General features: G+C 39.6%; 1 protein-coding gene and 1 long non-coding RNA gene across 5 annotated transcripts in view; one reads left to right on the forward strand and one right to left on the reverse strand.

Moving 5' to 3' along the window:
- The window catches only part of CMSS1 (cms1 ribosomal small subunit homolog), a 362036-nt gene that overhangs the window by 321326 nt on the left and 15520 nt on the right, over positions 1–25190 (forward strand). For both annotated transcript variants that reach the window (XM_031009313.3, XM_055383549.2), the window contains exons 2-4: positions 9167–9255; positions 22617–22688; positions 24474–24603. In XM_031009313.3, coding sequence (XP_030865173.2) covers positions 9167–9255; positions 22617–22688; positions 24474–24603 — 291 coding nt within the window. The remainder of the gene's footprint in view (positions 1–9166; positions 9256–22616; positions 22689–24473; positions 24604–25190) is intronic.
- Positions 1–25190, reverse strand: part of LOC115933981 (uncharacterized) — a 139839-nt gene that overhangs the window by 17708 nt on the left and 96941 nt on the right. For 2 of the 3 annotated variants that reach the window (XR_010132679.1, XR_008678620.2), the window contains exons 2-4: positions 13986–14140; positions 11564–11644; positions 11254–11340 (exon numbers count right to left, since the gene is read on the reverse strand). This is a non-coding gene — a long non-coding RNA (uncharacterized lncRNA). The remainder of the gene's footprint in view (positions 1–11253; positions 11341–11563; positions 11645–13985; positions 14141–25190) is intronic. The other variant, XR_008678618.2, reaches the window with a different exon arrangement.

A 25190-nucleotide genomic window follows, 5' to 3' on the forward strand; every position in this document is an offset into this window, starting at 1 on the left:
TTTTACCATGTTAGCCAGGATGGTCTCGATCTCGTGACCTCGTGGTTTGCCTGTCTCGGCCTTCCAAAGTGCTGGGATTACAGGCTGAGCCACCACGCCCAGCCAGCATGTAACATTTTTTAAAACACAAGTTTATGATCATACGTAGACATCTGTACCTAACAATTAGAAACTATATACTCAGAAACAGGCTACAGTAACCAAAACAGCATGGTACTGGTACAAAAACAGACATATAGTCCAATGGAACAGAACAGTGACCTCAGAAACAACACCACACATCTACAACCATCTGATCTTCAACAAACCTGACAAAAACAAGCAATGGGGAAATGATCTCCTATTCAATAAATGGTGCTGGGAAAACTGGCTAGCCATAGGCAGCAAACTGAAACTGGGCCCCTTCCTTACAACTTATACAAAAATTAACTCAAGATAGATTAATGTCTTAAAAGTAAAACCCAAAACCATAAACACCCTAGAAGAAAACTTAGGCAGTACCATTCAGGACATAGGCATGGGCAAAGACTTCATGACTAAATCACCAAAAGCAACTACAACAAAAGCCAAAATTGACAAATTAGATCTAATTAAACTAAAGAGCTTCTGCAGAGCAAAAGAAACTATCATCAGAGTGAACAGGCAACCTATAGATTGGGAGAAAAATTTTGCAATCTACCTATCTGACAAAGGTCTAATATCCAGAATTTACAAGGAACTTAAACAAATTTACAAGAAAAAAACAACCCCATCAAAAAGTAGGCAAAGGATATGAACAGACCCTTCTCAAAAGAAGACATTTATGTGACCAACAGACATATGAAAAAAAGCTCAACATCACTGATCATTAGAGAAATGCAAATCAAAACCACAATGAGATACCATCTCATGCGAGTCAGAATGGCAATTATTAAAAAGTCAAGAAACAATAGATGCTGGCAAGGCTGTGGAGAAATAAAAACACTTTTACACTGTTGGTGGGAGTGTAAATTGATAGTTCAGCCATTCTTGGAGACAGTATGGCAATTCCTCAAGGATCTAGAACCAGAAATACCATTTGACCCAGCAATCCCATCACTGGATATCTACCCAAAGGAATATAAATCATTCTACTCTGAAGACACATGCATGCGTATGTTTATTGCAGCACTATTTACAATAGCAAAGTCATGGATCCAACCCAAATGCCCATTGATGATAGACTGGATGAAGAAAATGTGGTACATATATACCATGGAATACTACGCAACCACAAAATGAATGAGATCATGTCCATTGCAGGGACATGGATGAAGCTGGAAGCCATCATCCTCAGCAAACTAACCCAGGAACAGAAAACTAAACATCACATGTTCTCACTCATAAGTGGGAGTTGAACAATGAGAACACATGGACACAGGGAGGGGACCATCACACACCAGGGCCTGTTGTTGGGTGAGGGGTGAAGGGAGGGAACTTAGAGGATGGGTCAATAGGTGCAGCAAACCACCATGGCACATGTATACCTATGTAACAAACCTGCACGTTCTGCACATGGATCCTGGCACATAAAGTAAAACAAAATAAAATGAAAAGTTTAAACTCTTAAAAAAAAAACCCTTGAAACTTTTTTTAATTGATTAAAAATCCAGCCAGGAGGCCAGGCATGGTGGCTCACACCTATAATCCCAGCACCTTGGGAGGCCGAGATGAGTGGATAACCTGAGGTCAGGAGTTTGAGACCAGCCTGGTCAACATGGTGAAACCCTGTCTCTACTAAAAAAAAAAGTGTGTGTGTGTGTGTGTGTGTGTGTGTGTCTGTGTGTGTGTGTGTATATATGTATATATATGTGTATATATATGTGTGTGTATATATGTGTATATATATGTGTGTGTATATATGTGTGTGTGTATATATATATACACACACACACAAAAATTAGCTGGGCATGGTGGTGGGCACCTGTAATCCCAGCTACCCAGGAGGCTGAGGCAGGAGAATCGCTTGAACCCAGGAGGCGGAGGTTGCAGTTAGCTGAGATTGCGCCATTGCACTCCAGCCTGGGCGATGAGAGCAAAACTCCATCTCAAAAAAAAAAAAAAAATCCAGCCAGGACAAGTTTCTATAAATAAAGTTCATCAGAACACTGCCATTTCCATTTGTTTATACACTGCCTAGGGCAGTGTATAAATTAGAACAGCAGAGTTGAGTAGTTATCAATAATGTTCATATTACTCTGCAAACCCAACACCTACTTACCCTATGTCCTTTACCTTAAAAGTATGCTGATCCCACTGGGTGCAGTTACACAACTGTATGCATTAATCAAAATCCATAGAACTCTTCAGTAAAAGTTATTTTTAGTATATGTAAATTATTCCTCAATAAACCTCACTTTAAAAAATAATGATTGAAGCTAACTTCCATTAATTTGTAACACTTGCCCAACATCACACAACTAATAATTGCTGAAGCAGAGATTTGAACCCCAGATTATTTTAATCCCACAATCCATAATCTTCCTCACTATCCTTGCTTCAAAAGAAGCTGCTTACAGCTTAATGAAATTTCCTTCTATTCCTCTATTATTTTGGTAAGAGGTCTCTTTGATGCTTTTATTTTTAAATCACCCCCCAGAAGTCCCCCACTTCCAGTCTCTGGTCACTACTGATCCTTTTTCTGCCTCTATAGTTTTGCCCTTTCTAGAATGTTAAAATAAATAAAATCATGCATTATATAGCTTCTTGGGCCTGGCTTCTTTTGCTTGGCATCATGCTGTTGAAATTCATCCATGTTATGTTTTCTGTTCTTTTTCTTTCTTTTTTAGAAATGGGGTCTCACTTTGTTGCCCAAGCTGGTCTTGAACTTGTGGCTTCAAGGGATTCTCCTGCCTCAGCCTCCCTAAGCACTGGGATTATAGGCGTGAGCTACAACCCCTAGCCTGTTGTTCTTAACTGTGAGAACTAATAAAGACAGAGGAGCAAGGTTGTTCGCTAGGGAAGATGTAGGTTTTTCTGAGGCCTGAGCTTATACAATTTCATGGGCCCTCTCTTAGAAACAGAATGCAAAATTCCTAATATAAAATTAAATATAAAAGAAAAAAAATTTTTTAATTGGATATGAAAGAAGTTATTTTAAATAAGAAAAAAATAACAGTACTGCCCCAACCACAGCAATTCTGAAAATTGGTATTTTACTCATCCTCATCAAATAAAGAAAAAATATAGTTTCTTTTCAGTCATATACAGTGCACCATCTACTATATGTATCCTACAGGAGAGACGTTCCATTTCAAATAGGCATAAATGAGAACCTAATTCTCTACTTACAGTTTTATATTTTTTATGATTGGAAGAATCTTCCACTGACTAGTTTGAGGTTTCCTACATTCCAAACCTGGTTCCTCCTCCACTTCCCACATGGTTCTAGGGACTGATGCTCTAGGCACATCTGTGTCATGATCTACACCCTCTAGCCTTGCCCACTTTGTGTCAGAATGTCTGGTGAGTTAGCACAGGGTGTCTAGTGCAGGATGCCAGCACTAGAACAGCTAGCAATCATTTGATCATAGACAAAAGTGATTGCAAACCACATAAAAATCCCATTAAATTCAAACTAAATGTATGTGCAACTAGCTTCCTCTAAATGGATCCCCAAAAATGCTCCCAGCCATCCAGCACTACTCCCTGGGAGATACGTGGCAGGAGAATTCTGAGTGGAAACAGACAATGGTCTTAACATATTGTGGTGAAGACGGCGGTCTTAACGTACTCTTTTGCACATTTTAAAGAACAATTGACTGTATGATCCCATTGCCAGGGCCCCTCCCAGTGTCTTCAAGAGTTTATGCAAGCAAATACCTGAAAACCTAAGGAAAATGATGGGAAACTGAACTTCAGATACTTATCAAAAAGAAGATGAAGGTAGGGATTGAGGTAAAGAGAAGATGTGCAGCCTTATATTTGCCAGGGGTTGAAAAAGGACAGTGTACTTGATGACTCCTCTTTTGGAATAACTTAACCAATCCCATCTGGCAGTGTCTTTTTTTTTAAGTAGACTCTTCAAGGAGTTGGGGAAGAGGCAGTGCAGTCTTAGTGACTCCACTTAACTGGCTGAATCAACCACTGGGACTGAGTGGCACAGGCCCAGCTTAGCCTCCTCGAATCCCAGCAATCCTGGAGGAACCTGAGTACTGGAGCCAACCTGGCTAGATTGGGTCCCCATACTTTTCTTTCAATATTCTCTTAATGGAAATCACAGAACTAGCATCCTTACTTCAGAAAAGCAGTTTCTTCTTTTGGAGTCAAAAAACATCACAGGCTAAGGAAACAACTAAATTATCCAATTTACAGTGATATAAGATGATCTCATTTTATATGTTAAAAGGTGTCAGATAAAATAACTTTTTGGAACAAGAAGTAACAGATTTAGAGCATTTTATAAGCAAGGTATTTTAAATCTTTCTCATAGTTTTCGTTGCATAAGTGCCACACATCTTTAAAAATATGTTACAGTCAGCCCTCCATATCCATGGGCTCCACATATGTAGATTTCACCAACCACAGATCAAAAATATTTGAAAAAAAATGTGTCTTTACTATGTACAGACTTTTTTCTCTTGTCATTATTCCATAAACAATACAGTGTAACAACTCTATACATAGTATTTATATTGTATCAGGTATTATAAGTAATCTAGAGATAATTTAAAGTATACAAGAGAATGTACATAGGTTGTATGCAAATATTACATCATTTTATATCAGGAACTTGAGCATCTGTGGATTTTGGTAGATGAAACAGGTCCTGGAACCAATCCCCCACAGATACCAAGGGACTAGTGTATTTATTTTCAACTAGATTGCTTAAATATAGACTGTGTTCTTCAGCTAGCAGATTCTGAGGAATGGAGGAATACAGAGTTTCTATTTTTTAAGCTCATTCATTGGTTTTTAAACATTTGTGGGGCTGATCCTGACATTTATTTGTAGGTCATTCTTTTTACCTCAAAGGATTTTTATGATATGAGGATATGAGGAAATTTGTATAAGGGATTATATGCTTTACATAGAGAATATATGTTACTTTATAATAAAAATGTAAATAAAGCAATAGGTATGGGGAGTCTTTTTTACTTTTAGTCAACACTGGGTCAAGTACTTTGGGCACTCATATGTACCCTCAGAGAGTTTACAGTTCAGATGGAGAGAAAACCTAACATTTATGCAACACCAGTACACATTGTAAGACAAGGTAAAATTATGTGCCAATTTACAAGGTACAGGCTACCAACAGTGTAGAAAGAAGTACAGAGACAAGAGGAAGAAGGAGAAACATAGTTTCCCTTAAGGATCCCAGATGAAGATGGGTTGGAGAATATTAAGAGAAAGGAGCCCCCATTGATAGAAGCCAATATAAGAATTTTCACAGAACTTGGGGTAGCCTTTAGATTTCTTGGGATTTTTTATGTACACAATCATATTATCTGCAAATGGAGGCAGTTTGCTATCTTCCTTTCTAATGTATATGCCTTTTATTTCCTTTTCTTGTCATATTGCACTGGTTAAAAGTTCTAGCACTGTGTCAAATAAGACTGGTAAGAGCAGACATCCTTGCCTTGTTCCCAGTCAGGAGCAAAGCTTTGGCCTTTCGTTATTAGCCATAATGTTGCTGAAAGTTTTTTTACATGCTGTTTATCAATTTCAATTCTTTTTAAATTTGTTAATGTTTTATGGCCTAGAATATAGTCTGTCTTGGTATACCCTCTGTGACACTTGGAAAGAGTGTGTATTCTGCCGTTGTTGATTGGATTCTTCTACAAATGTTGATTATATCCTATTGCTTGATGGTGCCACTCAGTTCTAGATCTTTGCTGATTTTCTATCTAGTCATTCTCTCAATTTTTAAGAGAGGACTGTTAAAGTTTACAAGTCAATTATGGATTTATCTATTTCTCATTTTATTTCTACTAGTTTTTACTTCACATGCTTTGTACTTCTACAAAGCATGGAGAGCCTGCTGTTTGGTGCATACACATTTAGGATTGCTATGTCTTCTTGACAGATTACCCTTTATCATTATATAATGTCTCTCTCATCTCTGGTAATTTTCTTTGCTCTGAAGTCCACTTTCCCTGAAATTAATATTGCCACTCTTGCTTTCCACTGACCTATATTTGAAGTAAGTTTCTTATAACAGCATATAGTTCGGTCATATTTTAAAATTCATTCTGTCAATCTCTGTCTTTAAATTGGTATGTTTGGGCTATTTACATTTAATATATTCATTGATATGTTGGGGGTTTAAATCTGTGTATACGTTTTTTTCTTTTGTTTGATCACTAATTTTTCCATCTCTGTGTGGGGGAGGAGTAGGGGTTGGTCCCCTATCTTCCTATGGGTTACTTGAACATATTGTAGAAGCCCACTTTGATTTATCTCAGTGTTTTTGAGTACATCTCTCTATGTAGCCTTTTTAATGGTTGCTGAAACTATTAGTGTGGATTTGGCCTCATTACTGCTGGGTGATATAGAAAGTCTTAACTCTCCACTAGGCCTCCTCTGACACCATCCCAGTGGGATAGGAAAGATATACTTCATTACAGCCAGGAGGGGATGGAAGTCCAGGCTCCTCATGTGGTCACCATTGATACTGCAGTGGTGGTGGTGGTGGTGGCAGTGGGGGATGGATGAGGGCTCATTACCACCCTCTGGGGATAAAAATCCCAGCTCCCAGTTTGTCTCCAACATCACCCTGGTAGGAGATGGAGCCTTGAGGGGTCCATCATGGGGTGCCTCATTACACCCTGTCAAGGGTGGAAGTCTAGGCTCCCCATTCTGTCTTTGGTGGTGAGGATGAGGTCATAGTTTTTTCTGTGGTGTTTGGCTACAGTCAAGTGGTTATTGTCTGAAAGGTTTTAGTCTTGCTAGGCTTCCTCTTTCGTGGTCATTTTGGTAGAGAGAGCAGACTTTTGTTGGGGCTTTTTTGGTTGGCTTCCATTGGCATTTCCAGGTAGCTGCCTTCTTCAGCTCCTAGTCTGGGATAATGAGGCAAAAAGATAACCCAGGGAGTTTGCTATTGAATTATTCTTGGTCCCTAAAATCTCTAGCTGGTCTGCTGTCTTCTCTCCACCTTTCAGAGTCTTTCTATTTTTTTAAATATGTAATGTCTAGGATTTTTCATTGTACTTCGCCAGAGGGGTAGGGAACAGTGTAACTACTACAGCTATCTTCCTAGAAGCAGAGATCCTATAAATACTTTTAATGACAATTTAATTGTTTATTTTTGAAGGGCCTGTTAATCTGCCTGCTATTTTTCACTACCCTGTTGGGTAGGCTTTTTTTCTCATGCTACACACTTAAAAGTATACATATTAGGCTGGGTATGGTGGCTCATGCCTGTAATCCCAGCACTTTGAGAGGCCGAGGCAGGCGGATCACCTGAGGTCAGGAGTTCAAAACAAGCCTGGCTAACATGGCGATTCCCTGTCTCTACTAAAAATACAAAAATTAGCCAGGCGCCAGGCATGGTGGGGGGTGCCTGTGATCCCAGCTACTCGGGAGGCTGAGGCAGGAGAATCGCTTGAATCCGGGAGGCGGAGGTTGCAGTGAGCTGAGATCACACCATTGCACTCCAGCCTGGGCGACAGAGAGAGATTCCGTCTCAAAAAAAAAAAAGTATACATATTAGTCAGGGTTCTCCAGAGAAACAGAACCAACAGGATTATATAAGGAACGAGATTTATTCTAAGGAATTGGCTCACATGATTATGGAGGCTAGCCAGCCCAGCCCTAAGATCTTCATGGCAAGTTGACAAACTGGAGATCCAGGAGAGCTGATAGTTTAGTTCTAGTCCTAGTCCAAGGGCCTTAGAACTAGAGAAGATGATGCAGTTTTAGTCTAAACATGATAGGCTTGCGACCCAGGAAGAGCTGGTGTTTCAGTTCAAGTTGAAAGGCAGGAATAATTCTCCCTTACTCAAGGATAGGTCAGTGCTTTTATTTCAACCAATTGGATGAGGCCCACTCACATTATGGAAATTAATCTGTTCTATTCAGTCTATCCATTTAAGTGTTAATCTCTCTAAAAATACCCTCACAGCAACACCCAGAATGTATGACCAAATATCGGGGCACCCCATGGCCTAGTCAAGTTGACACATAAGATTGACCATCACAGTATGCAAACATTTAAAAGCACGAGCCTAACAAAATGGTTAAGTCGGACCTAAATATGAACTCTGACAGAACATGTTCACAAATTCACATTTGAGGCTCACTTTGAGATATACAGAGAAACTCAAGGGAATGAGTAAAGTCTTTCATAGATCAAAAATTTGTTTAAAGGAAGCAAGCACTAAAATCTGAAAGGCAGTGCGATATTATGGGAAATAAGAACCTTCTGGTCACCGTGTTTCTTCAGAAGAGCTTTATAAATAGGAAAACTGTTAAAACTTTTATTTTTCCTGATTCTTGGGGTAAGAATTTATTTTTTCTCTTGTGGAAAGGTTAAAAAATTCAAAATAAGAATTTCTCATGACCTGTAATCCCTTTGTCACAATTTCTTAACATTTCCCCCTGGGGCCAGCATCTAATGTCAAAGCCTGGCTGGTTCTGGGTGCAGGCATCACTTGCTGGGGATAACTTCAGACTCAAATAGACTTTAGTTCCCAGGTGTGTGACCTTGGGCAAATGACTTTACCTCTCTAAACAGCAGTCTTTTTATCTAAGAATAGAGGGATTTCATATCTGTAAAATCAGTAGTTATATTGTAAGAATTAAATTAAATAATGTCTGTGAAGCATAGTGTTAAACATGTAGTAACCACTCAATTCTAGCCCTGACCACTTATTATTATCATCATAAGACAGCCTTTTGTCATTGTAAACTCTTAATAAATACCATTTTTTAAAGGCTGTAAAACGTCCTCTTGTATGAGTGTTCTATGACAAAACATTCCCTCCTAAGGTGACACATCTAAGTTATCTTTAGTTTTTCGGTTTTATAAATGAGATTGCCATCTTAGTACTTAAATATCTGTTTTACTTTGGACCATTTCCTTAAGTGCAGCTTCTTTGAGGTAGAATTAAAAAGTGAAGAGATAGAACCTTCTAGAAAGATGGTACCAAGCTTGCACTAGCAATGAGAGAGAGAGACTTTTCTGATTTTCAAACTTTATATTTTCTAGAAGCATCAGATGGTGAAGGAGGAGGAGACACAGAAGTGATGCAGCAGGAGACAGTTCCAGTTCCTGTACCTTCAGAGAAAACCAAACAGGTGAGGGGTCACTGTGGGAGAGCCACCACTGTTAAATTCTGAAATCAGCCCTTTCCTCCTCTCTACTGAACTCCCCACGTCCTAATATCGGTTGTTGGTGGGATTTAAGAGAGCCTTTTACTTTCTTTCCCTTTGAAAAGGCCATGGGCCATGCTTCCTTCATTGTAAACCAGCAAGTTCTGTTTTTTGCCCTAATTCTTTTTCTTTTTTTTTTTTTTTTTTTTTGAGACAGGATCTTGCTTTATCACCCAGGCTGTAGTACAGTGGCACAATCATGGCTCACTGCAACCTTGACCTTCTGGGCTCAAGCAATCCTCTTACCTCAGCCTCCCAAGTAGCTGGGATACCACAGGCATGCACCACCACACCCAGCTAATTTTTTTATGTTTTGTAGAGATAAGGTTTCTCTGTGTTGCCCAGGCTGGTCTCAAACTCCTGAGCTCAAGCAATCTACCCGCCTTGGCCTCCCAAAGTGCTGGGATTACAGGTGTGAGCCACTGCTCCTGGTTCCTAATGTTTTTTAACTATATAAATGCATTTCACAATAATATCTTAGATTCTTACATCACATTTTTGCCAAAAATCCAGCCTTATGCTTTTGGGTACAACTCCTAAAAGGAGATAAATAGTATAAAGATAGAGAAGGTTATCACACATTCGAGTGCATGATTACAGCACCAGGCCATGCTGCCAGCAGGCTCCTGGGACCTTATTTCTGCCCAGCATTATGGTCTGTCATATGCATTCTTAACAGGGGATTTGTGGTCTTTGCATTACCAGAATTGGCCATTTGGATAATCTTTTTTCCTAAACTTGTGACCTTTTATTGCCTTTTTAATCTTCCTACTGACTTTAGAAATGCCACTCACATCCATTTGTAGCTTTTTCTCATTGGGTTTCCATCAAACCTGATTGGTATTTAGTTTGATGCAAAAGTAATTGTGGTTTTTGCCATTACTTTTAATTTTAAAAAATTACTTTTGCACCAACCTAATAAATCTATGTGATTTGGGGTTTTGTTTGTTTGTTTTTGAGATAGGGTCTTGCTCTGTTGCCCAGGCTAGAGGACAGTGGCACAATCATGGCTTACTGCAGGCTCAACCTCCCAAACTCAAGTGATCCTCCCACCTCAGTCTCCTGAGCAGCTGGGACTATCGATGTGCACCACCACACCGGCTAATTTCTTTATCTTTTTGTAGAGATGAGTCTCACTATGTTACCCAGGCTGGTCTCGAACTTCTGGGCTCAAGTGATCCTCTTTCCCTTGGCCTCCGAAAGTGCTTGGATTACAGGCATGAGCCACAGTGCCTGGCTTACGTGTGATTTTTTAAACGACTGTCTATTACCAATCCAAAGTTACTATATTTTTCATTGCAACAATTTGGGGTCTTATTCTTATTGTAGGTGCTTTAAACTCATTACGCCAGAGTGTTATTCTACCCAAAGTTTGTGACCCAGCTCAGGATAACTGTGAGAAGCAATTTAGTGTAGTGTTGCTTAACTTGCCCACCCAAGTGGACAAGTTAAATTTCCCTGTGACTCAGTCACCTTCTTGGTAAATGATAACAATTATTTCTTCCTCACAGAGTTGTAATGATGATTAAATCAGACTGTACTTGATAAGCACTTCAAACAGTGGTTATCAGAGAGTAATCACTGAAGTGTTAATTATTATATAGTTAATAATTATATTATAATCTTTTTTATTTTGTCCATTATTTTTTCTTCCTGGGAAGGGACATGCAGAAAGGTATACATGTTTAATATATAATCATCTTGGTTTTTTTTCTCCAACCATTAAATATTTTGCTCAAAGGCCCTATACTAGTTTTAGTTTCAATCATTCTTCTGGAAACCTACAGGGTAACACATCCGTAGCTCTTCAATTTATTTCCTCAAGGTGGGGTTTAATTTTTCCCTAGCTTATCCCACTAATCATACCATAGTCATGCCCTCTCTGACTTTTGCCTCTAATCAATGTCTACCTACAGGACTTACTTGCACGTAGTCTTCTTCATACTCCATTGGCTTTCGTTTTTTTCTTGCTTTCCCCTTGATTTTCTTCTTGTTTGTTCCTTGCTCTTTCTGGACTCATTGGTAAAACAATAAAGACCTTTTATTGAGTAGTTAATACTGTTACTGTATAAGGCACACTGTAACCTAATCCTCACAGCATCCCTAGGAGGTAGGTGGTACCCACTTTACAAAGAACCAGAGGCTCAGAGAGATGGGTTCTGGGGGTCATGGCCCATCTGCTTGGCTGTGAGCCAGACTCCAAGGATACTGTTGCTTTCACTTTCCTTTTTACCTGTCCTCTCTCTTTCAGCTCAGGAAAATTGGATTAACCGTGTTCTCATGTGTTGTGTTGGTCACATGCCATTGCTATTTTCTGCCAAGCAAAAAAATAATTACAAAACCTTAAGCTGTTACTGCCCCCTTTTAATCACTTTTCTCTTGCTTTAATTTCTTTTACCACCAAATTGCTTTGAAGAGTCCAAGTCCTAACCCCTTTCTCCAACCCTATCCTAATTTCCCTGGCCAGAGAAATATCATTTTTCTCTGAATTGACATGAGAATCTGCATGTGCTCCTCTGCCTCATATGAGTGTTGCCCATCTTGGTCCCTGCTTATCCCCAGGAGACTCACCTCAAGGACAGATTTTATCTGTGCGTCTCCACAGCGCCTGACATGGAACCTTGCCCTTAATTGGCACTCATTATTTGTGAAATGAAGGAATGAATGACCATACCAGTATCCCAGTTTTCTCATGACTCTTCCCATCTCAGCCCTTTGTCCCAGCTTGTGAGCTGTCCCCTCCCTGACACAGCTGCCTGCAGAGGTCTCTTGGGGCCTTGTGATGCCCTATCCCTCCTCCAACCACATCCCTGATTTCCCAACACAATTCCCTCCTTGAAAGGCTCCTCCACCTTGACATTCAGGGCTGGGGTCTGTCCTCTCCATCCCTGCCTGCCCACACAGTCCCTCCAGCTCCCCTGTGGCCTCCTTTGTCCTCTCTCCCACTGCTCTTCTCCCTCTGGAACTCATCCCACCACCCCAAGGATGACTTACTTGTCAGGCATACTGTCTGTCCTTTCAGGAGTCCTTCTCTAATTGTTTACACGCATAGAACTTGAGTCTCCAGCTGGTTCGTAAGTCCCTTGGGGCCAGGGTTTCTTTTGTGTCCACTATAGTACCTAACACAGTTTGGGGCTCTTATTTGGCAGATATGACCAGATGTATGTTTTCTAAATATAACTGCATTTTTTCTGGATCAATTTTTAAAAAATGTTATGCTATATTGAAATTTTAGATTTGTTTCAACCTTGCTTAAGAATGTACTATTCCTTCAGTTTTTATTTATGCTTGTACAGGAACTACTTGGCATGATGCTGTCAGCTGTAATATACATTTAGGCTTTAATATCACCAGGCAAGAGCATCTGTCAAGGTAGATGATGTTCCCTCCTTTGCCATAGCTGGGCCTCACATTTGTGTCACTGAATACATGCCTCTAGTTTGTTCAGTATTTTAAGCAGCAGATTTATAACTTTAAAGTTTTTAAATCCATGCAACTACCTCATCTCTAGCAACCATTTCACATCTAAATAATCATCCTTGGCCTGCTTAATAATGTGAGTATAAAGATTTGCCAACAGTAATCTTTTTCCCCCAGTAATCACTTCCAAAATAAATGATGAATTCCCTACTCCTAGAGATTGCATCACCCTCTTCCCTCTTCAGCATCAGTCATTTCAGAGCCAGCCCTAGTGACTTTGTAATTATGGTTCCCAGAATATAAACCCTTATGAAGGATTTTTTGACTTTTCCTTGATGCTTCCATGATGTCAGTAACATTTCAGTGGTTCCATGACCCATCTTCTCCTGCTCAGAGACCACAGTGGACTTCTTTTTTCTTCTGCTGGCCTTTGTTTATCTCCTTTAATCATAAAGGAATCTTCAGCAGGAGTGTTTCTCCCTTTCCCTTCTTACTCTCCTTTCTCTACTATTGTATTTTCTTGCTACTGCTTTATTTGAGCATTGGTCATTTCATATTTCTTCCACTCTTCATCTCCAAGATTATGCTTATCTATTGTTGAAAGAAAACAGGACTGTGTCCTATTCATTCTCTGATTCACCTTTTTCCTTTTCATTATGGTTTCTCAGTTCTGTTCTTTGTATTAATCTATTGTTTCATTGACAAATTACCCAAAAGTTAGCAGCTTAAAATAAAACAAAAACATTTATTATCTCAGTTTCTGTTATCTCATAGACATGGCTTAACTCAGTGCCTCTGGCTCTGCTTCTCTTGTCAGGTACCAGCCAAGTTGTGGGCTGGGGTTGGAGGCTCAGCTGGGGAGAGTTTACCTTGCAGCTCACTTGTGTGGATGCTGGCACGTCTCAATCTCTCACTACTTGAGCCTCTCCACAGGGTTGCCTCACAGCGTTGCAGTTGCCTTTCCCCAGGCCGAGTGATCCAAGAGGGAACCAGCAAAAGCAGCCAAGACAGAAACCACAATCTTTTTATAGTTTATTCTCAGAGTTGACACCTCGTCACTTCTGCCATATTAAGCAAGTTAGTAAGTCCAGTCCACATTCATGGGGAAGAGATTACAAAGGAATATGAGTACCGGGAGATCGAGATCATGAGGAGCTATCCTGGAATCTGGCTACCACACTCTTCCTCTGGCCCCCCAATGACTTATATCCCTTCAATGTGCAGAATATACTCACCCCTCCAAGGACTGCGAAGTCTCATCCCATTGCAGTGTGAGCTGAATATCCAAAATCTTGTCATCTAAATCAGGTCCAGGTGCAGTTGGGGCTCCTCAGTTTTAATTCCTTAAGTACAGCTCTTTGAGTACATTTCTTCTTCTTAACCTATGAAACTAAAGAGACAAGTTACCTCTCCCACATGCTCAACACACAGTGGTGGGACAAGTGTAGTATAACCTTTATTGACATTTCTATTCAAAAGAAGGCAAATAGGAGGCACATGGAGTCATTGGTACACAGCATTCTGAAGGCCATCCAAGCAAATATCAGGAGTTTATTTATTAAGTCTTGAGGCCTAAGAGTAATTCTCCATGGTTCTTGGCTCTGCCCTTGGGGCTTTGTTTTGTCCTCCAATTATCCTTCTTCTTCTTTTTTTTTTCTATTAAAAGCAGAATGGGTTTGCAACTGAGCAGCTAATGCAGCCTGCTTCTTGACAGAATTCTCCGTGTCCAAAGGCCTCTGTTCTCATTGTTCTCTGACTCTCTCAGCCCAAACTAGTGGTATTTCTGCATATATACCTCCTTTAAAAACTGTGGGTGTCACCTGTGATGCTTCTGGGGGTTCACTCCATTAGGCAGAAGTCACACCCCTAATCTCTTCTCTACCTTGGGCCCTTGCTGAGAGAATATGAGGCAATATTCCTTAAGCTTCCTAGAGGCATCTTGTTTAAGAAAATCTGTGAGCACACCCTTAATTTCTTTAAAGCGCTCCTATATGACTGAATAGTATTCTGAGGCACCATCTTTGTTTCTTCCGAGGTCTTAACGAATGGTTTTAAGTCACACCCTTGATTTCATCTTTAATATTCCTTCTCTCAATTTAACTCCTTCCTTTTTCATTTTACTGTAAGACCCAAGAAGAAATCAGGTGTCACCTTCAACACTATTTGAAGATCTCCTTAGCTAGATTACCCTTGCCAATAGACACATTTTCCATATAATTTCAGAAAACTGTATTGCTAAACTTTCTACCACTGCATAAAAAGAGCCCCTTTCCTTTAGTTTCCAATAAGATTTTTCTTTCTTCAAGCCCTCACCTTCCATGTCTTCAAAGTCCAAAATTTCATAGTGTTGTTCAAGCACATTCTTCATCAATCACTTTACTTTTGACACATTTCAGAGTAGTTTGCAAAATCAGTACACTCACTCCAGATACTTCAGCATGCATATCACTGACTAATGTTTAATATTTGTCTTAAAGTATGTATATTTTCTTTTGAGGTAAAGTTAATATACAATAAATGTACAAATGTCAAATATACCATTCAGTGAATTTTGACAAATAAATACAACTATGTAATTCAAAGCCCAATCTGGATTGAAAAAACAGGATCATCATCCCCAGAATCCTTTCATGCCACCTGGGTCAATCACCATGCTAAATTCCTTGCCTCAGAGGCAACGACTGTTCCGATATTTTTTCTAAAAAATTAATTTTGCCTGTTCTAAAATGGCATATAAATGGAATCATACAGTTACATGCTATTTTGTTTAAGGCTTCTTTCATTCGACAGAGTATTATTTAGATTCCTCCATGTCAGTGTATAGTATTTCACTCCTTTTTATCGCTGAGCACATTAAGTCTGCTAGGGCTGCCATAACAAAATGCCATAGACTGGGTGGCTGAAACAACAGTTCTGAAAGCTAGAAGTCTGCGATCAAGATGTCTACAGGTGTGGTTTCTCCTGAGGCCTCTCCCCTTCACTTGCAGATGGCCTTCTCACTATGTCTTCACGTGGTCTTTTCTCTGTCTGTGCATATCCCTGGTGTCTCTTCTTCTTATAAAGACACCAGTCACATTGAATTGAGGCTCCACCCTTATGACACCTCATTTAACCTTAGTTGCCTCTTTAAAGGCCCTATCTCCAAATATAGTGGCATTGGGGGTTAGGGTTTTAACATATGACTTTCAAGGCAATACAATTCAGTTTAGAACACTGAGTAGTATTCAGTTATACAAATGTACCATTTTGTTTATCCATTCCTCTATTGATGGACACCTGAGGCTATTTCTTTTTTTTTCTTTTTTTTTCTTTTTTTTTTAAGATGGAGTCTTGCTCTGTCGCCCAGGCTGGAGTGCAATGACGCGATCTCAGCTCACTGCAACCTCTGCCTCCTGAATTCGAGCGATTCTCCCACCTCAGCCACCTGAGTAGCTGGGATTACAGGCATCTGCCATCATGCCTGGCCAATATTTGTATTTTTGTAGAGACGGGGTTTCACCTTGTTGGCAAGGCTGACCTTGAACTCCTGACCTCAAGTGATCTGCCCACCTGGGCCTCCCAAAGTGCTGGGATTACAGGTGTGAGCCACCCCAGCCTGGGGCTATTTCTTGTTTGGCACTATTGTGAATAAATCCACCATGAATATTCACATACAAGTTTCTTGGGGAATGGTTTTTAAGCTTTTTTATTTTTTTTACATTTTTAATTGACACATAATAATTCTACATATTTATGGGGTACATAGTGATGTTTGTATAGTGTTCACATCAGGGCAGAACATGTATTTTTATTTTTGTTTAGTAAATACATGACAATTGCTGAGTCATCTTCAATTTCATTAAAAAAAAAACTGTCAGATCTTTTTCCTATATAATGTATCATTTTGCACCCCCACTATCAGGGTGTGAGAGTTTTGGTTGCTGTATATCCTTGTCAACATTTGGAGTTATTGGCCTTTTAATGTTTGTCATTTTGGTGAGTGTGTATTGAATAACTTTGACCATGTCCAAAAGAAACTAAAAGCCACTTCTAAGTTGTTTTTATCTTTATAATGAACATGCTTGTTTTGTTGTAAAATGGCAATTTAAATTTTTTTATTTTTACCAACCTAATAATCATACATATATTTTTTAAAAATATCAGCTGGGCGTGGTGGCTCATGGCCTGTAAATCCCAGCACTTTGGGAGGCTGAGGCGGGCAGATCACTTGAGGTCAGGAATTCAAGACAAGCCTGGCCAATGTGGTGAAACCCCGACTCTACAAAAAATACAAGAAGTAGCTAGGCATGGAGGCACACGCCTGTAATCCCAGCTACTCAGGAGGTTGAGGCAAGAGAATCACTTGAACCCGGGAGGCGGAGGTTGCAGTGAGCTGAGATCATGACACTGCACTCCAGCCTAGGCAACAGAATGAGTAAGACTCTGTCTCAAAAATTAAAAATTTAAAAAATTTAAAAATCAAACAGTATTACTTATTTACTAAGAGAAAACTTCAGCTTCTCTAGCTTTTTTCCTTACTTTCTGCCTTACAGTTTACACGGGTATTTCTTGACTTATCGATTTCTGACGTAATCTACTGACATCCTGACATAGCATATGAGGACATGGTTCTCCTATCTATTATACTTCCTATTTCCTCACCAACTGCTGCCTCCCCTGCCAACAAGATACCACATTTTGGTCAAAACAGTTGTCACTATTACGTCATTATGATGATGGAAATATTGTTCAACACTGAGAGAAAGAAGCTATAACCATCCCTCCTTTCTTATACAGCTCTTTATTTTCATGGCATTAACAGTTGCTTCATTTCTTTATTTGCCTGGCTTACTCTGTTCCTATTGTTAATTGTTTCCATATGTTCCAACATCTCTTCCACATGCCCATGAATAATATTTTCCATATGCTCAAATAGATTAGTTGTTTTGTTTTGTTTTGTTTTGCTGCAAAACTCCATATTTCTATTTCACTCCAAACTGGTTATTCTCCAGGCCCACTGAACAATTGAGACCTCTTAACTGTCATCCTAGGATGCCCCTTCAGCACCCTCCTGGGCTGGACTCCTTTTTGGCTAAATCCCATAGCTTCCTTTTGTTTGGTTTCACCCTTTATATTCTGAAATACAGCCTTCAGTATCTGCAGGTAGGAAGTAAATTTTTTGAGACTTCATATTTGAATATGTCTTTATTCTACTCTTACACTTGATTAATACTTTGGCTGGGTATAAAAGTTTAATTTGCAAATAAACTTTATTCATAATTTTGAAAGCATCATTCCATTAAGTTCTAGCATCCATTATTGCTTTTTAGAAATCTTGGCACTATTCTTTTTTCTGATCCTTTGTATTTTGTACGTTATTATTTTGAAGGGGAAAATTTTAGAATCTTCTTTGCCCATGATTTTCTGAAATTTCGCAGTGATGCTCCTTGGTATGGGTATTTTTCATATTCATAGTACCCTATACCTAATGGGCTTTCAATCTGGAGTTTTATGTTCTAGAAAGTTTCCATCAGGCAACACAAAAGTTTGTCATATATATTTCTTTTTTTTAATTTTATTTTGTCATGTTTTATTTCTTTGATGACTCCTTTTTAGAGACAAGGGTCTCACTTTGTCACTCATGCTGGAGTGCAGTGGTACAATCATAGCTCACTGCAACGTTGAACTCCTGGGCTCAAGAGGTCCTCCTGCCTCAGCCTCCCAAGTAGCTAGGAGTACAGGTATGCGCCACCACACTAGCTAATTTTTTTCTTTCTTTTTTTTTTTTTTTTTTTTGAGGCAGAGCTCGGCTCTGTCACCCAGGCTGGAGTTCAGTGACGCAATCTTGGCTCACTGCAACCTGTGCCTCCCAGGTTCAAGAGATTTTCCTGCCTCAGCCCCGTAAGTAGCTGGGATTACAGGCGTGAGCCACCACGCCCAGCTAATTTTTGTCTTTTTAGTACAGACGGGGTTTCACCATGTTGGTCAGGCTGGTCTTGAACTCCTGACCTCGTAATCCGCCCTCCTCGGCCTCCCAAAGTGCTGGGACTACAGGCGTGAGCCACCACGCCCAGCCTTTTTGTTTGTTTGTTTTTGTTTTTGAGACGGAGTCTCACTCTGTCGCCCAGGCTGGCGTGCAGTGGCACGATCTCAGCTCACTGCAAGCTCCGCTTCCCGGGTTCACTCCATTCTCCTGCCTCAGCCTCCCAAGTAGCTGGGACTACAGGCACCCGCCACCACACCTGGCTAATTTTTTGTATTTTTAGTAGAGATGGGGTTTCACCATGTTAGCCAGGATGGTCTCGATCTCCTGACCTCGTGATCCGCCTGCCTCGGCCTCCCAAAGTGCTGGGATTACAGGTGTGAGCCACCACGCCTGGCTGTTTTTTGTTGTTGTTGTTGTTGTTGAGACAGGGTCTCACTATGTAACCAGGGCTGGTCCCAAACTCCTGGCCTCAAGCAGTCCTCCCACCTTGGCCCCACAAAGCACTAGGGTTACAGACATGAGACACCATGCCAAGCCCCCTACTGTTTTATGTGATCTCTTTTTCTATAATATCATTTATTGAAAAATTGAATCTCTTGGGTTGATTCTCTGATTTTCTCACCACTTTTTTCTTTTCATTTTTCATCTCTTTCTGGGAGATTGCCTCTACTTTATCTTCAAGCCTTCCTCATTTATTTTTATCCCACCTTTCTTATTTGTTTTAATGCTTAACGGTTTTTCCCATTTTTACAGCATCTTGTTCTTGTTTCATGGTTGCAAAATCTTCCCTTATCTCTCTGAGGATATGAATTGTCATTATTTTGAGGTACCATCCAACTTTTCTCTAGGTTCATTTTTCTTTTTGTTATTTATTTGTTCTTGTGTTGGAGACTTTCCTTAGATGTCTGAGGAACCTTAGCTATCCATTCTTATTGAAGAGAGATACACTGAAACAGTGATGAGTTGGGTTTGTCAATTAGTGTATTCATGGTAGGGTGATAGGATAACAAGCTGGATTTTTTACTATGGAACTCCCAAACGTCACTCTCTGATGGTATTTCTTTTAGGCCATTCCATTTTTCCAAAGAGGAATTCAGTAGTCTCCTGCCTGCAATATGTAAGCATGGAATAGGGACAGGAAATGGAGGCAAGCCTCAGCCTCTGCCCTTTCTCCCCTGGCCCAGCCTTGATCCCCTTGATATCTTCAGAGAATAGATCTCCAGTCGGCTGGCAGGACAGGCAAGGTGAAAGGAAGTAGTAATGGGATAGTTGCTTGGCTACCAGGGTAGGAGATATCACCTAGTGGGGGACAGGAGTAGCTAATCATTCTAAATATAAACTTTCAGCCAATCTCTTCTTTTTTAACCCTTTACTCTCTGTAGTACTTTGTGCCTCCAAAGTACTGGACCTTCTCAGAGTCGAGCGGGTCAAAGACTCACTTATTGTGAACCTTCTGAAACCCAGCTGCTAGCTTTCTCTCTGTGCCAAGTCACTTCCATCCAGCTCCAGCCACTTTCCATTTTCCAAAAAGTTGTTGAAATCTCTCCATTGCTGTTGTTCTCTCTCCTGGTTTTTTGGGTTTTATATAGATCCTGCTCAATAGGTCCTTTTCAATGCCCTTTATTTTCAGTTTACTGGTATTTTGAGGTCCATTTGCCATGTGTAACCAGGAGAATCATTCTTAAAGTAATTTTTGATACTTTAAGGAATTGAAAATATGCTCTAGTTGCTTCCCTTAAAAGCAACATTTTTTTAGGGGAGTGTGATTCTTCAGACTACATATTTAAAATTGCTACATTTCATATAAAGAAATGACATTACTTATCAACTGTCAAAGTCACACAGTGTTGGAATTGGTTTCCAGAAATGCTTAGTGGCTTGGCCGGATTCTTTCACATCTTCCTACCTAGTCTCCCTGAGGGTAAACAGCAGCATTCATAAAGCAGTTAACTAAATGTAAGAATTTTCAATACTGTGGATTTGGATTTCTCCATAAAGTCATCTCACCTCTATGGAAATTGACCCCATAAAATTGGCCTCTTCATTGGCACCCTACCACAGCCAGCTAAAGTAACTAGTCTCCAAAACCAAAAATTATTTTGCATTTCCTTTAGGATGATGTAAGAATTTGAACCTATCATTTAACTGAAGCAATATCATGGCTAAAGCAGTTCATCAAGCATGTTTCTTTTTCCTGTGCATGATTCAGAATTACGTTTTTTTTTCTCCCAGAATTAAAGAGTCCATATTCTTACAATTGAGCTCATTTCTAGATTTAATTTATGTCATGTTTTAATTAATTGGCTTTGTAAACCTAGCACAAATGCAACCAGTACACTGAACATATTCCTCGAGAACACCTCCATACACTAAATAGATTGTAACAGGTTTCTAAATACGCTTCCCAAAAACCTTGATACTGGTAGAGATAATGCAGTATAGTTTAAGGGATCTGCTAATCATATCCCGGCCTTTGCCTTAGGAACATGAGCTGAACGCTGGCCTGGTTTGTAATTGGACTCTTATGGCCAACTGGCAGCTTCTGTGACATATTAGTGGCCTTGGCACAGTCTCTAATTGGCATGTACCAGCATCAAATTGGCATGTATCTATATCCACAAGACAGTTTAACTTTCTAAATAAAAGAAGCCATATCTCTCTTTTCTTTAGCTATGATGCAATTGCTCTTTGCAGGTTTTTTGTTTTATCTTAGAGGAAACTAAAATTTCAAGATTTCCCATGTTGCTTTAATCCTGAACTTTTTAAATCTATTTCTGTAATAACTAAAAGAGAATCTTGAAACTGCAGGTCTTTGGCCCCATGTCTTGAAGAAATTTTGCAGTATTATATCTTTCTCTCTGACTTCAGGCCATAGACATTCTCAATCTGCAGGCTGTCTGCAAGCTTTCATAGAAAGATTCATCTGTAATCATTTTAACAGAGCCAGTGGAGACAAGATTGCTTTAGTTAGTAGCTTATCAGTTTAAACTGGGTATTCTCTGGTTGGAATGGAAAGTTAATCAAGGAAAACTCAGAATAAGTTTTCACTTACATTTTATATCTTACTTGGCAACTTGTTTGACAATGTTGCATAAAAGGTCCAGCACAGGAAACATTTTATACTCTTGCTTATGATTAATAAATATGGAATCTGGGGCATTCTATTTTATAAATCAAGGTCTTAGTCCAAATTTCCTGTTTTTCTACATTAGAAAAGAGCCCTCAGGGTAAAAATAGTACTAAACTGGGGTACACAGGGGTCAAGGCAACAGGCAAAACAGATTACTCTAGATACTGTGGTGCTGAGACAGTTATCAGACTAGTAGCAAAGACATTCATTTTGTAGTCATTATAGCAAAGGCATTTGATGCAGCTGGTTTATAAAAACATAAGTTAATATATCTTACTTTGGATTTTCTATGCTTATTGAAAAGAGGAAAGGAATGTATAATACAAAACAATAAACCAGTGACTTGGAAATGTAGGCTCACACACAGCTAGTTCATGGAAAACCCTAGTCACTCTAGTCAAAGACTGTCTTACCACATCTTAATTTTAATCACATGGATTTCTGCTGTATTATACAAACTCGGCCACTGTCTTCAATCTCCAATACAGTGCACTTCCACACCAAGCACACATATACACTCACTCACAATTTGATCTTGCTCAAAGATTCTCCAGTCTTAAGTCATCTGCGCTTTCTGACTTTCTCAAATTCTCTCAGCCCAACCGCTGCATAGTAACCTACGGTAGATCTTCCAGCATCTCTCTTTCTGTAGAATATTACCAAGATACTCTGAAGAATACATGCATGGCAGAAAGTACTTTGGGGTTCATGCCACTAATTGACACTTTATCATGAAAAGATTAAAATGTTCTCATTTGTATTTCTTAATAGCCTAAAGAATGTTTTTTGATACAACCAAAGGAAAGAAAAGAGAATACCACCAAGACCAGGAAAAGAAGAAAGGTAATATTAATAATTTCTTAAATTTGTATGGCCCCACATGGTTTCCATCACATTTTTATATATCATACTTTCTTGAGGCAACTATTGTAATCCGCACCTAAGAGATGCAGACATTGTAAGATTCTTTGAGGTTTGGTGACTTTCCTATGGTCACTACTAATAAGTGTTTCTGTTGGAGCTAAGAATAAATTCTTCTGACTCCTATTTCAGTCTTGTGGAGTGCCAAATATCTTTGTTACCCACCCTATGTTTTCAGTGTGGTCAGATGTCAGACATAGATTTCTAATTCTAGAAGGAGTCCAGAGCTATCCTCCCCCGGCCCTTCTGGCTCTGTCCATGAAAAGAAATATACCAACCTCCTTTTTCTATTCATTCCAGATTTTAAGACCTTATACCTTAAAGTATGAATAAAAAGAAAATAATAAGCAGATGAAGGTAGTATGAGGCACTTCTGACTAATTTGGAACCATAAATTAGGTCAAAAAAGCTCCCCCACCTTGCATTTTGATATTTGCTGGTGAGCATAGGAAAGACTCTTTCTCATATACAAACTTTTTTATGGCTCAGCCTTGGAGAAAGTATGGTTAGCTATGACCTTCTCCCACAGTTGTGAAAACAGCAGTGTAATTCTCTCCCTGCCAAGAGGGGTCTGCTGCTGAAGTCAGCCGAGGAAATACGATTGGGATTAGAGGAAAGAAGATGGACTCAAACCTATTACTTAACAGCAAGCTTTTAGAAAACTGAGAGTGTGTGTGCATATGTTTTCTTTTCTTACAAATGGCCAAATAGGAAAATGGGAGATGCCAAATTGGCTGAGGTTTGGCAAGTCCTTAAATAAGTGACTTTAACTTCTCTTTGATAATTTGTACACTAATGGCCTTCTGGAGTGTTAAGTTCTTGGTGGCTCAAGGTCAAAACTCTAGCTAGATAGTTTAGTCTTGACTGAGGTCACACTAAAATGTGCCCACTGATGACATATTTTTAAAAGTTAATTCCTTTGACAGAGGCTTGACCATTCTTGGCAAGTGTCTAGAAATGAGGATATTGTAGAAGGAGGGGGAAAAGCTGGGGTCAGGGGTGGGGAATGCTCCTTCTGGATCTTTGGTGGAACATTAGAAGGAAGTGAGAAGGGAAGCTTATGATGGAAATAAATGAATGATTGTGGGTTTCTACTACACTGCAGCATTCAATACGTGCTACACAAATGAGTCCAAATCAAAATTGATGTTGGAAAGTATTTCCTGTAATATTTTTTCTACTTTGCATAGGGCCACTTTAATACCATCAGTTATCCAAGACCTGAGAATCGAGGGTGTTGCCCCTATGCTCAGATTCCTACTGCGGGTTTTACACTAATGACAGAAATCCAAACTAAGACTCAGCACCTCAAAAACCAGATTGGGCAAGAAATTCTCAAAATTCTAATCCTACAGGAATATAAATCATCTAGGGCTAAAAGAGAGCTCTCCATAGCAATGAGATTTCTTTACTTTTAACAGAAAATAATACCCCAGTATGGAGACACCTGCAAAAATGTAGTTCTCTTGGAAGTCATAGACCAAGAGTTACAGGGAGCCTTCTAGATCATTTTTTCATTTTTCAAAGCAATAGTTATGTCCAAGAAGTATTTAGTGAATTTTCTCAAATGTATTTATTAAAACCCACATTCACACTTGGCTAACACCAAAAGCTATGTGCCGTTTAAATGCCAGAGGAACTAACCTATTCCAACCAAATGCCATTTTAAAATATGTCGTCCCATTTTTCTTCTTTATCATATCTTAGAAGAAAATTACTGATGTTCTTGCAAAATCAGAACCAAAACCAGGGTTACCTGAAGACCTACAGAAGCTGATGAAGGACTATTATAGCAGCAGACGCTCGGTGATTGAATTAGAAGAACTGAACCTGCCAGGTATAGCCAAGCTTCAATTTTCCTAATGACAAGGAGCAAAACATAAGTATCTGTTATGGTTAAGTGTCTCAGGCAGTCAATTAACACATTTTCCAGCGGGCATGGTGGCTCATGCCTATAATCCCAGCACTTTGGGAGACTGAGGCTAGAGGATCGCTTGAGCCCAGGTGTTTGAAACCAGCCTGGGCAATATAGTGAGACCTCATCGCTATTAAAAATAAGAATAATAATAATTGTTTAAAGAGACGTACTTTCAGGCCAGGCACAGTGGCTCACGCCTATAATCCCAGCACTCTGGGAGGCTGAGACGGGTGGATCACTTGAGGTCAAGAGTTCAAGACCAGCCTGGCCAACATAGTGAAACCCCGTCTCTACTAAAAAATACAAAAATTAGCTGGGTTTGGTAGCACACGCCTGTAATCCCACCTACTTGGGAGGCTGAGGCAGAAGAATCACTTGAATCTGGGAGGCCGAGGTTACAGTGAGCCAAGATGACGCCATTGCACTCCAGCCTGGGGGACAGAGCGAGACTCCATCTCAAAGAAAAAAAAGAAACATAATACTTCTTTTCCTCAATCTAATAGTTT

Source organism: Gorilla gorilla, chromosome 2 (assembly GCF_029281585.2).
Source record: "Gorilla gorilla gorilla isolate KB3781 chromosome 2, NHGRI_mGorGor1-v2.1_pri, whole genome shotgun sequence".
NCBI classification, from domain to species: Eukaryota; Metazoa; Chordata; class Mammalia; order Primates; family Hominidae; genus Gorilla; species Gorilla gorilla.